Genomic DNA, 18953 nt, shown 5'->3' on the forward strand with positions numbered 1-18953 from the left:
TTTTATGCTGAATTTAAAGGGATTCTGTCATGTTTTTATGGTGTATTTTTTATTTCTATATCACTCCAGCTTGCAGCTCAGCAGTAAAGTGTAACTGAAGTTTATCAGAGCACAGGTCATATGGCTGTGGCACCCTGGGAAATTGCTAGCCCCATGAAAAACTTCAAAATTGAATATAAAAAAAAAAATGTATTTCAATGCAGGATTCTGCTGGAGAAGCTCTATTAACCTTTTTTCTGCCAATGGCGTATGGCATATGGCAATGACGTGCCTCGTACGCCGTTGGCAGATAAAGGATACTCTCTGCAGAGGCGGCCACAACGTGCCATGTATCGCGTCTCCTGCTTGTTCCTGCTTCCTCCTTTCCCACAGCGCTGGCCCACTGAGTTCCTGCTCCCATGACTGCAGCATGGAGGACAGAGCAGCGATCCCTGCTTCAGGACAGGTAAGGCTGATTTTTTTTGCTCTTACACACTTACAGCACACAATTTAGCAGTTTTTTTTTTTTTTTTTAATTGTTCACACTTATATACACACAACTATTACATATGTACACACACATGTATACACAAACACTTTTTTCCCCCATTTCACCACTTAGTTTTTAGTTCCTTTTCCCTAAAAACTGTTTATTTTGACAGCGTGACTATTGGATCAGGTATTCTGACCACTTAAATTACACTGTGGTGTAACTTATTGTTTTACTGATTTGCACAATTTTTATGGTTTTATTGCATTTTTATCCCTGTATAAGCATCAAACTGTTCAGTAGACCTTAAGTGTTCCTATTTGGGGTGATTTGCCTTTTTACGCAAGAAATTGTGAGAGATAAATGCGGCAAATTGCAACATTTTTAGGCGATTTTCTGAAATGTCATAAAAATCTGCAAACTTAGGAAAGCTTTACGGCTTGGTACTTTGGAGTAAAAAGAAATGTGTACCCATTATAGATTTCGGGGAAATGTGTACTTTCCAAAAATATATGGCTTTCTGGGGTGAGTGTACTTTTTTGTAGCATTATCCCACATAAAGGATGTAAATGTGTTGATTTTGCAGGAGCTGAAATGACAGATCACATAGGGCAGTGCTGTCCAACTTCTACAGTGCCGAGGGCCGGAATTTCTCTAGCATACATGGTGGAGGGCCGCTAATGGAAGCCAGTTTTGACCACTGCCCTTTTTGAAACCACACCCACTTCAAACCACACCTATTTTATCACAATGGTGGTAGCACAGCAAAATCCCAAATGCTTGGTCCTTACTGTGGGGATATCAACCATCATTCATATGTGAAAGAATTATGTCATATTAAGATATACTCTTAAATTCCATATGCCTCCTCCTCCCCTGTGGATAGCAGAGCAACCCCCAGTACATAATTACACACCTTAGGGACCATTTAATGGCTATTTCCAACTGCTAACAAACTCCCACAACAAACCCCTGCCAGGTTCACCTCCCACAAGCAGCATAGGGCAAGCAGAGTATGGCACACACAGGCAGCACTCTGCCTGTCCTATGCTGTCTGTGTGTGCCATACTCTGCCTTCCCTATGCTGCCTCTGTGTGCCATACTCTGCCTGCCCTACCCTGCCTGTGTGTGCCATACTCTGCCTGCCCTACCCTGCCTGTATGTGCCATACTCTGCCTGCCCTACCCTGACTGTGTGTGCCATACCCTCCCTGACCTATGCTGGCTGTATGTGCCATACTCTGCCTACAGTACCTATGTCTGAGGTGTGAAGAAGTGAACAATGGGAGTGATTACAGGCTGAGCCTGAGGTGTGAACACTGCAGGGGGTGAACAATGCAGGTATTAAAAGGTGTGAAAAACACAGGGGATTACATTTTTAAACAATACAGAGGGATTACAGCCTGAATCTGAGTTGAGAACCAGGCAGGGGGGCAGTTAATCTCAGTACTGATACCATTTAATGCTTACTCAAAAGGTAAGGCATCAAAGCAGCCAGACAGGTGGGGGGCCACACAGAGGGGGGCGGGCCGCCAGTTGGACAGCACTGATATAGGGGTATGTTGTCATTGGGGCCCCTATATGCCACATACTTAGGTAAACCTATACATATTTGGTATCAAACTGTTCAGTGGACCCCTGGGTGTTTTATCTTGGTACCTAGTGCTATGTGGGAGATAAGATGCTGCAAAGTGGAAGCCTTGAGGGGATATTTGGAAATGTTATCAAAATTGACAACTTTAGGCATGCTTTACAGCTTGGTACTTTGAAGTAGAAAGACAGGGGTACCCATTTTAGATTCAGGGGAAAGTGTACTTTCCAAAGATATATGACTTTCTGGGGTGAGCGTACTTTCTACTAGCTTTATCCCACATATAATGATAGACCATAGGTAAACCTATACATATTGGGCATCAAACTGTTCAGTGGACCCATGGCTTTCATATTTAGGGTGTTTTATTTGGTTACTTTATGACCTGTAGGAGATAAGATACTATAGACTGGAAGCTTTGAAGTGATTTTTAAGAAATTGCATAAATTTTGATAAAAACAAATAACTTTAGGAAAGCATTGCAACTTGATAGTTTGGATTAGACAGACAGTTGTGCCTATTCTGGATTCACCAGAATCTGTGCTTTCCAAAAATGTACAATTTTCTGGGATTAACCTTCTGTTAGTGGATTTTTTGGCCTTGAAATCTAAAGTATGCAGCTTTCTGAAGCAGTGCTTTGGAAATTTGGTAGTGTACTGCTGGGAGTTTTTGACCTATACAAGTGTGAAATCTCCATAAAACTATATATATGGTATTGGCACGTTCAGGAGACATGGGACTTTCTAAATCAGTTGGATTTTTGTGCATAAAATAATTTTTGTTTCTAGTATGTGTGTTTATATTATGGAAAATTTGATTTTTTTTTAAATTTTTAGATATTTAGAAGCCTATATCTTGTTACAGAATTAGAATTACACAAAAATTCTATCATATTTGGAAAGCTTAGGCTGTCCTGAAAAAAACGATATATTGTTTTCCTGGCAATACAAGTTCCGCTTTGACCAAAACAGCTGGCAGTAAAAGGGTTAACATATGCATTTTGGGGGAAAAAATATTTTCCCATGACAGCATTTCTTTAATTAGCTTCTGATGTGATAGGGACCTTAGACTGTAAGCTCCACTGGGGCAGGAACTTATATGAATTATGCATAATCTCTTAGTAAGTGCTGTGGAATATTTTGGCATTATATATAAAAAGTATTTTACCTTTTAAAGTCTCAAACACATTCTGTGATTTTGTTACACTTTTTGCTGTACTGGTATTTTTTACTGTCTACATCAGAGGTGGCCTGACTTTTTCATTCCGCGGTCGACTGGTGAATGCCAGTACACATTCACACAGCACTTCCGCATTTCCTGGCTTCATCGCGGCCCACCAGTGATTCACTGGGAATCGACTGGTGGGCCGCGATCGACATATTGGCCACCCCTGCTATACATTATAATAATTGCCTTTTTCCCTATCTCCTGGCTCTTTCTCCGATACCCATCCCCCTCAATTTTCCCAATTCTTTTAACATTTCACCATCCAAAAAAAGTACAGTGATATTTAAAAAAACAGAATAAAATATTTAACAGATGTATGTAGAGAAATGCTTACTGAAACAGTAATGCAGTTACTGAATTAAAACAAAATTAAAAAAGTCCCTACGTAGCCTTTAAAGTGTGTAAAACTTAAGCATATTCAGCATATATAAAAGATGACAGAAAAGAAAACATAAAAAAAATATCATATATAGTGCTTACTGATTTATTCATGACAATAATGGCTGCTGTACCAAGACCAGTCTGAGCCTGGACTAGAGCATCAAAATCCATAAGAACTGTTTCACACACAGATTGTGGTATAAGTGGTGTGGAGGAGCCTCCAGGGATCACCGCAAGCAGATTATCCCAGCCACCAGTAACTCCTCCTAAAACAGGGTAGAAATATGTTTAGTTCCAAAACAGATATACTTTTTTCCCACTGCTCTCAATATATTTAAAGGAACAGTAACACCAAAAAATGAAAGTGTATAAAAATAATTAATATATTATGTACTATTGCTCTGCACTGGTAAAAGTTGTGTGTTTTCTTCATAAACACTACTGCAGTTTATATAAATACCCTGCTGTGTAGCCCCGGGGGCAGCCATTTAAGTTGAAAAAAGGAGAAAAGGCACAGGTTACTAAGCAGATAACAGATAAGTAGCAGATTCCCATTGTATTCTACACAGTTTATCTGGTATCTTCTTATGTAACCTGTGCCTTTTCTCCTTTTTTCAATTTAAATGGCTGCCCCCATGGCTACACAGCAGCTATTTCTATTAACTATAGTAGTGTTTCTGAAGCAAACACGCAACTTTTACCAGTGCAGGGCAATAGTACATTATATTTTAATTATTTTAAAACATTTTTATTTTTTAGTGTTACTGTTCCTTTAAGCAGCGTTGACATACTATTTCTTATAAGAAGGATATTACTTGCTATATCCAGCATTTATACTTAATGAAATACTTATGCCTAACATACCCTTTGCTTTAAGCTGTATGGCCCTGCCTTTATGGATCTAAATACTGCAAGCTAATATTTAGAATTAACTCATATTTCAAATTTTCATGAAATTCAGCACCTGCATGCCTTTCAATAAGCTCTTTAAGAGGTATAGACATCTCTTCCTCCACAGTACAGGGATTGTTTACATGTCCCGATATGTTGAACAGTTTGGTGCCAGCGTTTCTTTCACGACCAAAGCTAGCAAACCAAGAACCTCCACGCCTGCAAATGGTTGGTGCAACTGCAACAGTTTCCACATTGGCAACTGTTGTTGGACAACCGAAGACACCTGATGAAAAAAAAAAACATATTAATATGAGTCAGCATTTTTCTTTTTAAAGGAAAGTGCAAGCCTTTGATTCATCATTAGTTTACTATTATAATCAAAAGGTAACTTGTCTAAAGTTGAAATATCACAATATGGTTACTGCAAATTTAAGTATGTGAAATGCAGATAATTAAAAATAATTAATTTTGATAAGTATGGGTGGGAAGTCATACCAACATCAGCAGGAAAAGGAGGCTTAAGGCGGGGTTTTCCTTGTTTTCCTTCAATGCTCTCAATCAATGCAGTCTCTTCACCACAGATGTATGCCCCAGCACCTCTCACCACAAACACATCAAAATCATACCCCGAGCCACAGGCATTACGCCCAATAAGCCCTGCAGAATATGCTTCCCGCACAGCTACCTAAAGGAAAGAAAACAGATGTGCTGAAGAAAAAAATTCATCATACCAGAAGAGTAATACGGTTTCCATTATTTGCACACCATATGTTAAAAACGCATTACATGGGACAGGTAAGGACCCGTTATCCAGAATGCTAGGGACCAAGGGTATTCTGGATAAGGGGTCTTTCCGTAAATTGGATCTCCATACCTAAAGTCTACTAAAAAATCAATAAAACATTATTTAAACCCAATAGGACTGTTTTGCATCCAATAAGGATTATTTATATCTTAGTTGGGATCAATTACAAGTTACTGTTTTATTATTAAAGAGAAAAAGGAAATCTAAATTATTTGATTAAAATGAAGTCTATGAGAGACGGGCTTTCCGTAATTCTGAGCTTTCTGGATAACGGGTTTTCGGATAAGGGATCCCATACCTGTACTGAAAAACATCTGTATGCAGGAATAGCTAAATACATTTTAACACAGTACCGTAAGCAGGGTCGGGACTGGGGTTTGCCCCACAGGGGCCCGCACAGTGTATTGTCCCAGAGTGTTTTAATGCTACTATTATATACTACTATTATATATACCAGTACCAAAAGGACAATCTGTGACATGTTTGAATGACTACTGTTTTGAGAAAATAGTCATGTTAAATTAAAAAAAAATCAATCAAAAGCATGCTGCCTAGTTCACTGGATTCCTTTTAGTTTGTAAATTTTAGGAAGTCTCGTTCCAGCTCATAAGGCCCATTACATAAATGGCTCTATTGTTGAGAAGGTCAGTAACATCAAATTTTGGGGGGTTCAGATTCCAAACTCTTACCTGGAGCCTGCATTCCTCCTCTCTTGTTCGCAAAGCATAGCAAAAGCTCTACTTTTGTAAAGCCTGAGAAAAGCAAGCCTTTCCCCCTCTATACTTTTCACATTCTATAGAGAGTGTAATGACAAATTCTATTATTGCATGGTATGGAAATAGTGCCGCAGATCGCAAGATCTCGCAAAAGATCAGCAAGAGAGATTATTGGAGTGACTCTCCTATCAATTTAAGATATTTGTAAATTATCAGCATTGTGGCTGATGCTTTACATCCTTTCTATAATCGTTTTGTTATATTGCCATCTGGAAAACAATTTGAATGAGCATCTGTGCTCGGTCAACTCGGCTGACCTAGTTTTTGTTCCTCAAGCTGTACGATTTTTGGAGGTTTTTTATCTTTTTGTTTGGTCCTTTGTCTTTCCGATTCACATGGGGATTTGAATATTTGCACAATAATACAGTGGCTTGCAAAAGTATTTGGCCCCCTTAAACTTTTCCACATTTTGTCACATTACAGCCACAAACATGAATCAATTTTATTGGAATTCCACGTGAAAGACCAATACAAAGTGGTGTACACGTGAGAAGTGGAAGGAAAATCATATATGATTCCAAACATTTTTACAAATAAATAACTGCAAAGTGGGGTGTGCGTAATTATTCAGCCCCCTGAGTCAATACTTTGTAGAACCACCTTTTGCTGCAATTACAGCTACCAGGCTTTTAGGGTATGTCTCTACCAGCTTTGCCCATCTACAGACTGAAATCCTTGCCCATTCTTCTTTGCAAAACAGCTCCAGCTCAGTCAGATTAGATGGACAGCGTTTGTGAACAGCAGTTTTCAGATCTTGCCACAGATTCTCCATTGGATTTATATCTGGACTGTGACTGGGCCATTCTAACACATGGATATGTTTTGTTTTAAACCATTCCATTGGTGCCCTGGCTTTATGTTTAGGGTCGTTGTCCTGCTGGAAGGTGAACCTCCGCCCCAGTCTCAAGTCTTTTGCAGACTCCAAGAGGTTTTCTTCCAAGATTGCCCTGTATTTGGCTCCATCCATCTTCCCATCAACTCTGACCAGCTTCCCTGTCCTTGCTGAAGAGAAGCACCCCCAGAGCATGATGCTGCCCCCCCATATGTGACAGTGGGGATGGTGTGTTCAGAGTGATGTGCAGTGTTAGTTTTCCGTCACACATAGCGTTTTGCATTTTGGCCAAAAAGTTCCATTTTGCTCTCATCTGACCAGAGCACCTTCTTCCACATGTTTGCTGTGTCCCCCACATGGCTTGTGGCAAACTGCAAAAGGGACTTCTTATGGTTTTCTGTTAACAATGGCTTTCTTCTTGCCACTCTTCCATAAAGGCCAACTTTGTGCAGTGCACGACTAATAGTTGCCCTATGGACTGATTCCCCCCCCTGAGCTGTAGATCTCTGCAGCTCCCCCAGAGTCACCATGGGCCTCTTGGCTGCATTTCTGATCAGCGCTCTCCTTGTTGGCCTGTGAGTTTAGGGGGACGGCCTTGTCTTGGTAGGGTTACAGTTGTGCCATACTCCTTCCATTTCTGAATGATCGGGGGAACAGTGCTCCGTGGGATGTTCAAGGCTTTGGAAATCTTTTTGTAGCCTAAGCCTGCTTTAAATTTCTCAATAACTTTATCACTGACCTGTCTGGTGTGTTCTTTGGACTTCATGGTGTTGTTGCTCCCAATATTCTCTTAGACAACCTCTGAGGCCGTCACAGAGCAGCTGTATTTGTAGTGACATTAGATTACACACAGGGGCACTCTATTTAGTCATTTGCACTCATCAGGCAATGTCTATGGGCAACTGACTGCACTCAGACCAAAGGGGGCTGAATAATTACGCACACCCCACTTTGCAGTTATTTATTTGTAAAAAATGTTTGGAATCATGTATGATTTTCGTTCCACTTCTCACGTGTACACCACTTTGTATTGGTCTTTCACGTGGAATTCCAATAAAATTGATTCATGTTTGTGGCTGTAATGTGACAAAATGTGGAAAAGTTCAAGGGGGCCCGAATACTTTTGCAAGCCACTGTATATGCACTTTATTATAACAAACAAGGCTGCTATTGTATAAAAATTGGAAACAGAATTAAAATATGGTCATATGGCTATGTACTATAACACACAGAAAATTGGAATTGCATTGATTTGCATATTGTATCGCTGCCCTATTCACTTTTTTTGCTGTAATATGTATTGTTCCTTCTTTTATGGGCCTGTAATTAGGGCCCAGGGGAGAAGAAATGGTATTGTGGCAACACATTGGAAAGTGAAATTGAAATCGTATTTCTTGCACATTTTTATTATTATTTTTGTTGTTTTGTGGGGGGGGGGGGGGTACACTGTAAAATGTTAAAATATGTGTTGTGTATTGCCTTTCTTTATTTGAGGCCTGAAATTTAACAATTTTGTCCCACTGTGTAAGATTCTTATGCGGTTCTGCATATCTATGCCCCTTTTAAAGGAGACATTTTATATAAAGTTCTTAATCCGGTATAATATTCACCCTCCCTCAAAATGTGAAATGATACAGAAAAAAAGATGTTTTGAAAGCATTTTACCCCTAAAACTGTCATTATATGAGAGCTGCATACACAACCTCTCAAGTGGGAAAGCCAGAGCAAAATGAAAAGTGGGAGTGTTGCTTCAGTCTCCCACAAGAAGTGGCCCCACCCTATGCATATTCACTGCAGCTACTTTAAGTAGCTAAGGCTCTGTTAGTGAAGTGGGAGACTGAAGCAACAGGGAGGGGGCCCGAGTGGTTTACAGGAGGAGAAGCAAATCTAAGTGATTAAAGGAGAAGGAAAGGCTAAGTCACTTGGGGGTGCCAAAATGTTAGGCACCCCCAAGTGACTTAGATCGCTTACCTTTTACCCCGGGCTGGTGCCCCTGTACGAAGAGAACAGCACCAGCCCGGGGTAGCAGCAAACGCTTCCTCCTTCCTTTTCGCTTGTGCCCGCATGCGCAGTAGAGTGAAGAGCCGAACTTAAACAAGAAAGTCGGCTTTTCACTCTACTGCGCATGCGCTGGCCGACGGATTTCGCCGGCAGAAGAAAAAGGAAGGAGGAAGCGCTTCCTACAGGTAGCCTAGGCTGGTGCTTTTTTCTCCTAACAGGGGCACCAGCCCAGGGTACAAGGTAATCGATCTAAGTCACTTGGGGGTGCCTAACATTGTGGCACCCCCAAATGACTTAGCCTTTCCTTCCCCTTTAAGCCTTACTATTAACTTCTGGACAACCAGAGTGGTACTGAAAGATTTCAAAGAGACTATTCACTGATCACATTTTTGTGTGTGGGGTTTACATGTCCTTTAAAACCTTACCTGCAGAAGCTAACTGGTATTGCTTGCTACAGCAAAGTTTATTGTCTACAAGGTCCATTTTTTCCATTATGGTTTTACCTAGTGCAATTAAGAAGATTAATTAAGAAGATAACTGGCTTGCATATTTTAACACCTTACATTTAGCAACATTGAATGTCATCTTTGCCTTTGCCACCCAAATTGCCAATTTGCAAAGCTCTTGCTTCAAGGATACCACACCATGGATAGAATTGGGCTGCAGATTGTTGTGTCATCTGCAAACACTCATATATTGCTTACAATACCCTCCCCTAAGTCATTAATGAACAAGTTAAATAAAAGTGCACCTAATACAGAACCCTGTGGGACTCCACTATATACAAAAGTATGTGCCTATGTACTGACCCCAATTGAAAGTAGTGCATAAGATTTTTCTCATCTGCCAACTTTCTGAGAGTTGGCAATTTTAATAGAACCCCTCGATTGCATATTAACTGTACAGAGAACCCCAAAAAAAATATATTTTTGGAAACTACACATTCTGACAAATCGAACATGGTCTTTCTACACCAACTAAACTTGGAAGAGGAAGCTCTAACAGCATACACGAGTGCGATCATGTCAGCTGTTAGAAGACTTGCCAGCCCCCTTGGCTTGTTGCCTAGGGGGTTCGGGGTGCACCAGACTCTCTACAAAAGCCGCCAGCGCAGAGAGAGGACCCTAAACTGGGAAGCACATATGTGATACGTACTTGGCAGCTGAAGACTTTTTCTGCAAGCATGTATCACATACATGCTTGGCAGGAAAAGTGTTAAAGTGATAATGAAATTTTTTTTTTACACCTGCTGTTGTGTTTTAATTTGTATCAGCTTTAAATTCCTTCTAAACTAAATCTGCAAAGTTTTTTCGCTTCATAATTATGGTAGCACGAATTACAGACCCACGGAGCAGCCATGTTTGTTCCCCTCTTCCAAATTTTAATTCAAATGCCTCCCAAGTGAAAAAATATGCCCAATCACAGACCTGCAATGCCCCCTCTGCTTTCAGCCAGTGTGTGACAAGCTCAGCTCTGTTGTCTATGTGTAATGGGGGGGGGGGGGTCCTTTAGAAACAGGCAGGCACTGGAGAGCTTAAGCTGGCCTGCTATTTAATTCTTCGTGGGAAGAGCAGCGAGGGGGGGCACAGTCCTTTGCAGTAGGCAGGCAACGGAAAGATCAAGCCTGCCTGCTATCTAGTTCACAATGCGAGGAGCGAGGGAGGGGGGCTCTTTGAAGCAAACGGCAAGCTGAATCCTCCCAGTTTATGACGTAGTCCTTTTGACAGATTGAGACAGTCAGGTTTAGGATCTTCAGGAGGATTTATGTAGAGAAACAGGACTTAAGAAATTTTTTGGTGACAGTATCACTTTAAAGGGGCTGTTCACCTTTAACTTTTAGCATGATACAGAGAGTGCTATTCTGAGACAATTTGCAATTAATGTTAATTTTTTATTATTTGCAGTTTTTGAATAATTTAGATATTTGTTCAGCAGCTTTTCAGGTTGGAATTTCAGCAACTATCTGGTTGTTAGGTCCCAATTTAACCTAGCAATTATGCAGTGGTTTGAAAGAGACAAAAAATATAAATAGAAGAAGGCCTAAATATAAAACAAAGTTACAACAACAATAGAACTGTAGCCTTACAGAGCCATAGTTTTTGGCTGCATTTAAAGGAACAGTAACACCAGAAAATGAAAGTGTATAAAAGTAACTAAAATACAATGTGCTGCTGCCCTGCACTGGTAAAAGCTGTCTGTTTACTTCAGAAAGTCTACTATAATTTATATAAATAAGCTGCTATGTAGCCATGGAGGCAGCCATTCAAAGGAGAAAAGGCACAGGCACATTGCAGATAACAGATAAAACACTATTGTATTCTACAGAACTTATCTGTTATCTGCTATGTAACCTGTGCCTTTTCTCCTTTTTTCCAGCTTGAATGGCTGCCCCCGTGGCTACAAAGCAGCTTATTATATAAATTATAGTAGTGTTACTGTAGCAAACACACCAGTTTTTACCAGGGCAGGGCAACAGTACATTACATTTTTATTACTTTAAAGCTCTTTAATTTTTTGGTGTTACTGTTCCTTTAAAAAAGCTGGAAAGGAGTCAGAGGAAGCTTGAATCATATAGTCATGGGGTCAGCCTGAATGAAAATATGATATTTGTGTTGATATTATGATGTCCAAAAGTAGGCAGAACTATATGCTGCCATTCTTACAGTAATAACACCAGGGTCCCCAAACCCAAACAGGGTTAGGCACCAGGTAACTGCAGTTCAAGGTTAGAAAAAGTGGGCAGAGCCACCAACAGGAAATCAGATTTTACCTATTGAATTTCAATGAGGAAATTCAACCTGCTGCCATTCTCACAGTATTGACACCAGGGTCCCCCAAACTCTTCCCAGTTGGTCACTAGGGGATTGCAGTTTTAGAAAGTGGGCCGAGCCACAAATAGCCTATCAGACTTTACCTACTGAATTTTATTGGTTTGATGCCAGGTTTCCCAAACTCTGCACAGTCAATGACTGGGTGACTACGTACTCAAGGTTAGGACAAGTGGGCGGAGCCCACAAAAGCCAATTGCATTTCTTTCGTTGTTTTCAGTGGAGAAATTTTAACAGCTGCCATTCTTTAACTATTAATAGTTAATTAAAAAAAAAGTTAATTAAAGATTAATCTTAGGGTCCCTAAATGCAGAGTTAGTCACTGAGTAACTGCAGTTCCAGATTAGAAAAAGAGGGCACGCTATTAAAACCAGGGTTCCCAAACTTTGCACTGTGGTTTTTACTATATAACTGTGGTCCAAGGTTAGAAAAACTGGGTGGAGCCAACAACCAATCAGATTTCATTCAGTGACCACATTTTTCAAACCAACATGAAAAAAGCCATGGTTCAAAAAGAAATTTCAAAACATGAAAAGGATCTCATCATTGAAAGGCATCAATCAGGACAGGGGTACAGTATCAAAAACACTCTTTGTAACATTGTTAATACAGTCATCAACAAGTGGACACTGACTCTGACTCATCAGTCAACACTGACTCATCAGTCCTCTTCTTCATGATTGGGTTGTGGGGTAGGGTAGAAAGACAAAGGCATTTACTCACAAAAAAAACATCAAAGCCCAGCTAAACTTTGCAGGTATACCCAGTCTCCTACAACCATGTGGAAAAATGTATTATGATCTTATGAGACCAAGGTTGAAAATTTGGCCATAATTCTAAAAGGTATGTTAAGCACAAAAATAACAGCACATCACAAGAACACCATACCCACAGTGAAGTATGGTGGAGGCAGCGTCATGTTTTGGGGCTGTGTTTTATCAGCTGGAACTCGTGCTTTAGTCAAGGTGGATGGAATCATAAACAGCTCCAAGTCTCAGTCTATTTTGTCACAAAACCTTCAAGCACCTGCTAGGAAGCTGATGACCTTAAACTTTCAGAATAACAAAGCATATATCTAAATCAGTGAAGCAATGGCTTCACCAAAAGAGGATCAGTGTTCCATAATAGAACAGTCAGAGGCCAGATTATTGTCAGATTGAAAATCTGTGGGATGACCCGAAGAGAGCTATGCACAGAAGATGCCTTCACAATTTGACAAGTCTGAAACATTTTTGCAAGGAGGAGTATGCAAAAACTGTCCAAGCACAGATGTGCCAGATAGACAGATAGACTCTTAACCAAAAACCAACTCTTAACCAAAAAGAGTGCTGAAATAAAATCAAAAGGTGCTTCAAGTATTAGTTTAGGGGGTATGCACACTAATACAACCTGGTTTTTGTATGATTTCTTCATGCAGGAAGCACGTTTCGATTTTATCTCTGCACTCAGTCTTTTTAGGTAAAAGTCTATCAGTCTATCCGTCACATCTGGACTTGCAGTTTCTGTCCACTCCTCCACATCTGACAAACTGTGAGTGAATCTCCTGTCCACAGCATTCTTCAGTTGAGGGGTTTTTAGACTTTTTATATCCAGTGAGCAGGCAAACTCCCCAGAGAGGTTCTAATTACCTTTACCAGTTGGGGTGTGTTGACAACATTACAGGGCGTGTGCACTTAAAGGTTGTTCACCTTTAAATTAACTTTTGGTATGTTGTAGAGTGTGCTATTCTGAGAAAATTTGCAAAAAGCAATAGTTTTTTGCCTGCTGGAATCAGTGACACCTTTTGAAAGCTGGAAAGAGTCATAAAAGGGAAGTAAATAATTCAAAAACTTTTTTGCACATCCCCACAGAATATATTTTCAAGCCTATGTGACGCTCCTACAAGATGGACTTATTGTGTGAAAGTTGAAATTAAATATATTGTCATCACAGCCCTGACTGAACTTTTTCTGCCCATACAGAGGTCGTTTGTTATTTAACATTGCATTACATTTAATGACTACCTGTAAATTGGATGCTTCATTGTAAAATTCTCCCCGAATGTAGATGTATGCTGCACGTGCTCCCATGCTACGTCCAGCAACCAGACAACCCTCCACAAGTTTGTGGGGGTCGTGTCTCATGATCTCCCGATCCTTACATGTTCCAGGTTCACCTTCATCTGCATTGACTACAAGATACTTGGGCCTAAAGATAACACAGAATAATGTTTTCACAAAGGGTTATTACCATTTAGTAATTGTAAAAAGGTTCATATGGCATCATGAATTTCTAAAAGTAGGTCACATGACAAAGACTCAGGAGGGCCCTTATTTCTATATTACTGTTGATGGTTCCTGTGCCAATTGTTTGTTGCCTTGCATCTTAGTCACCAAAATAGTGTGTACACTTCAAAGCACAGGAAATCATTGAGCAAAAATAATTCTGTGTACTGTGGTCATTTGTGTAATTTGTAAAGTAGACCTAGCACAAACGGCCTAATAAGCAGTATCTCATGCATTGTGAAAATATTTTTGCCCTTAGCCAATGCCTACAAAGTATGGTAAAAAGTTACTTTAAAACTTATTATGGAGTTCAAAAACAACTTCTTAGAGCTAAGCCATGTGTCAACAAGTGGAGAAAATATGGCTGAACAGTGACTGTACCAAGATCAGGAAGAGTGGAAGAAAAAGAAATTAAGCACATTAAATGCAATTAAATTATTCTTATTGCAGTAACATTATAAGAAAATCTGTCTTTTTAATTATTTTTTAAAATAGATAAATTCCCTTCTTTTTGCCCTTATTAAACTGTTAGATACATGTGAAATGGCAGCAACATAGGCATAACGATAGTTATTTATTACCTCCCATCTGATGGTTTATTCATAAAGCTCCATTTAAGACCTGTTGGGAATCCAGCTCCTCCTCTGCCACGCAGGCCAGATGCTTTAATCTCACCCAGAATCCAGTCTACACCCTTCAACAAAATCTCCTTGGTCTTGTACCAGTCTCCTCTACTTAAAGCACCTTTCAATCTGAACAGAATATAAACAGTAAGGGTAAGGATGTGAATATGCAAGTTATATCTATTTCTACTTTAAAGGAGACATTTTATATAAAGTTCATATTCAGTTATAATATTTATCCTCCCTCAAAATGTGAAATGATGCAGAAGAAAAGATGTTTTGAAAGCATTTTACCTCCTAAAACTGTCAGAGAAAAGAGAAAACCCCTCCCAGTTTCCTCCTTCTGTGATTCTCTGCATGATTCACAAATGAATGTGCCCAAGTAGACAAAACAATCTATAGTCCATAAAACATTGTTATGCACTATGCAACTCCCTGCATCTATTTTTAAATTATAAAAGATATACAAACAGTGCACATAACTATGTACTGTCCAATCCTAGAATAACAGCGGCCTTTTTTTTCTCTGCAACTCCCTGCACTGGATAATATACTTTTTCTGCACATCGATAAATGATCAGGTACATGGAGTTTCGGGTAAGTCAAAGATGCAGCTGTTGTTCTGCAACAATATCTGATCAGGTGCAGGGAGTTGCAGGGGATACAAAGCAGCAGCTGTTGTTCTGGAACAGTATATGATCAGTTGCAGGGAGTTGCAGGGGATACAAAGCTGCAGCTGTTGTTCTGGAACAGTATATGATCAGTTGCAGGGAGTTGCAGGGAATACAAAGCTGCAGCTGCTGTTCTGGAACAGTATATGATCAGTTGCAGGGAGTTGCAGGGGATACAAAGCTGCAGCTGTTGTTCTGGAACAGTATATGATCAGGTGCAGGGAGTTGCAGGGAATACAAAGCTGCAGCTGTTGTTCTGGAACAGTATATGATCAGTTGCAGGGAGTTGCAGGGAATACAAAGCTGCAGCTGTTGTTCTGGAACAGTATATGATCAGGTGAAGGGAGCTGCAGGGAATACAAAGCTACAGCTGTTGTTCTGGAACAGTATATGATCAGGTGAAGGGAGCTGCAGGGAATACAAAGCTGCAGCTGTTGTTCTGGAACAGTATATGACAAGGTGCAGGGAGTTGCATGGAATACAAAGCTGCAGCTGTTGTTCTGGAACAGTATATGATCAGGTGAAGGGAGTTGCAGGGAATACAAAGCTGCAGCTGTTGTTCTGGAACAGTATATGATCAGTTGCAGGGAATACAAAGCTGCAGCTGTTGTTCTGGAACAGTATATGATCAGGTGCAGGGAGTTGCAGGGGATACAAAGCTGCAGCTGTTGTTCTGGAACAGTATATGATCAGTTGCAGGGAGTTGCAGGGAATACAAAGCTGCAGCTGTTGTTCTGGAACAGTATATGATCAGGTGAAGGGAGTTGCAGGGGATACAAAGCTGCAGCTGTTGTTCTGGAACAGTATATGATCAGTTGCAGGGAGTTGCAGGGAATACAAAGCTGCAGCTGTTGTTCTGGAACAGTATATGATCAGGTGAAGGGAGCTGCAGGGAATACAAAGCTACAGCTGTTGTTCTGGAACAGTATATGATCAGGTGAAGGGAGCTGCAGGGAATACAAAGCTGCAGCTGTTGTTCTGGAACAGTATATGACAAGGTGCAGGGAGTTGCATGGAATACAAAGCTGCAGCTGTTGTTCTGGAACAGTATATGATCAGGTGCAGGGAGTTGCAGGGAATACAAAGCTGCAGCTGTTGTTCTGGAACAGTATATGATCAGTTGCAGGGAGTTGCAGGGAATACAAAGCTACAGCTGTTGTTCTGGAACAGTATATGATCGGGTGAAGGGAGCTGCAGGGAATACAAAGCTGCAGCTGTTGTTCTGGAACAGTATATGACAAGGTGCAGGGAGTTGCAGGGAATACAAAGCTGCAGCTGTTGTTCTGGAACAGTATATGATCAGGTGCAGGGAGTTGAAGGGAATACAAAGCTGCAGTAGTTTAAAAGGTGCAGGGAGTTGTAGAGAAAAAAGTCATAGCTGTTATTCTAGAAATGCTTATTTATTGTATGGACCTTCTACAAATTGTAAATTACCCCACAAAATATTAAATGTTTTTCAGTAGACTGCTTTTTTTCAATCATAGTTGTTGTTTGTTTTAACTTTTTCAGTTAATAGAAGGGCACAGAGTGAGAGGAACAATCAGAACAAATGGGAGGAGGGGAAGAACGATCTGAGAGACAGATGGAAACTACCGGGGGGGACCGATCTGAGCACAGAGAGGGAGACAGAGGGAACCATGAGTTGGGGGGGGGGGGTGAACAAGCAGAGAACAGAGAGAGAGGAGCAGGCAGGGGAAGGGAGGGGTACGAGCAGAGCAGGAAAAGACTGCCTGTGACATCACAAACAGTGCCACCCACCCTATGCATATTCACTGCCCTTTAAAGGAAAAAGTAACACTAAAAATGTTTAAGTAAAAAAATCTATTCTACCCTTCCCCAATAATTGCCCTATCCTGCAAACTATTTATTATTTTGAATGCTTTATTAGAAAATACCTGTTAAAACTTGGCTTCCGGTCATTTGAAAAAAGCAGGGGAAGCATCCACTATGTGGCGATCGATTGATCGAGCCTAGCCTGACTCCTTCCTATACAGAAGGAAGGCTAGGATTGATCAAGCCAAGTTTTAACAGGTATTTTCTAATAAAGCATTCAAAATAACAAATGGTTTGCAGGATAGAGCAATTATTGGGGCAGGGTAGAATAGGGTTTTTACTTAAAAATTTTCTGTGTTACTTTTCCTTTAAGTAGATGCTGCTCTGTTACTGAAGTAGTTCAGAGCCAGCTCCCTAGCCACATACTGAAGAGTCTAAACCGGAAGCTTGCAAAAGGGGTGGGTAGAGCACAGTTTTCAAGCAGTTATGGACATATTTGAACCCAAAGGTATTATAATAAAAGCACTTACTTCTATCTTACATTATTTTACATGGTTTAATGCATTGTAAACATTTATGGTATATGTCCCCTTTAATTATGCAGAGGTACAATGCAATGTTCTGTGTGCTTACTGACAAAAATAAGCAAACAAATAAATACAAATTGTAACAGGGAGAAGTGTGGCCATAAATGATATGCCTCTTTTGCCTAGTGACTGATAAAACCTAACACAGCACTTTCTGTGCAAGCACAGTGGCTCATACTAGTCAAAAAGAGGGCCTTTAGTATACAAAATGGCAGCAACTCAATCTGGGATAAGCCAGTGCCATATATTATAAGAAAAATGTATTTTTGATTAAAAAAAAAATGCTCTATTTACACATAGATGATGGTCACACACTGACCAAATGATCCAGTACTGACTGACAATAATGCAGCATCATCAGTCATATACAGTGGTGTGAAAAACTATTTGCCCCCTTCCTGATTTCTTATTCTTTCGCATGTTTGTCACACTTAAATGTTTCTGCTCATCAAAAACCGTTAACTATTAGTCAAAGATAACATAATTGAACACAAAATGCAGTTTTTAAATGAAGGTTTCCGTTATTAAGGGAGAAAAAAAACTCCAAATCTACATGGCCCTGTGTGAAAAAGTGATTGCCCCCTTGTTAAAAAATAACTTAGGCTGATGCCACACCAGGCGTAGGGCTGATTTTTTCGGCAAGCGGAAAAACGCTTGCCGAAAATTCAACCCTACGCCTGCTACTTGTGCCTGCACCCGAATGAATGGGATACGCTCGGGTGCAGGCACATGTAGCCGATATACGCATGAAAACGTGAGACTTTGCATTCTCTCGCGTTTTCGTGCGTATATCGGCTACATGTGCCTGCACCCGAGCGTATCTCATTCATTCGGGTGCAGGCACAAGTAGCAGGCGTAGGGCTGAATTTTCGGCAAGCGTTTCTCCGCTTGCCGAAAAAATCAGCCCTACGCCTGGTGTGGCATCAGCCTTAACTGTGGTTTATCACACCTGAGTTCAATTTCTGTAGTCACCCCAGGCCTGATTACTGCCACACCTGTTTCAATCAAGAAATCACTTAAATAGGAGCTACCTGACACAGAGAAGTAGACCAAAAGCACCTCAAAAGCTAGACATCATGCCAAGATCCAAAGGAATTCAGGAACAAATGAGAACAAAAGTAATTGAGATCTATCAGTCTGGTAATGGTTATAAAGCCATTTCTAAAGCTTTGGGACTCCAGCAAACCACAGTGAGAGCCTTTATCCACAAATGGCAAAAACATGAAACAGTG

General features: G+C 40.4%; 1 protein-coding gene across 4 annotated transcripts in view; it reads right to left on the bottom strand.

Moving 5' to 3' along the window:
- The window catches only part of ndufv1 (NADH:ubiquinone oxidoreductase core subunit V1), a 45032-nt gene that overhangs the window by 20869 nt on the left and 5210 nt on the right, over positions 1-18953 (bottom strand). For all 4 annotated transcript variants that reach the window (XM_012961020.3, XM_012961019.3, XM_031905046.1 and 1 more), the window contains 5 exon segments: positions 14649-14819; positions 13807-13990; positions 5057-5246; positions 4632-4844; positions 3767-3933 (listed from right to left, as the gene is read on the bottom strand). In XM_012961020.3, the coding sequence (XP_012816474.1) occupies positions 3767-3933; positions 4632-4844; positions 5057-5246; positions 13807-13990; positions 14649-14819 (925 nt within the window).

Source organism: Xenopus tropicalis, chromosome 7, assembly GCF_000004195.4.
Source record: "Xenopus tropicalis strain Nigerian chromosome 7, UCB_Xtro_10.0, whole genome shotgun sequence".
Lineage (NCBI taxonomy): Eukaryota > Metazoa > Chordata > Amphibia > Anura > Pipidae > Xenopus > Xenopus tropicalis.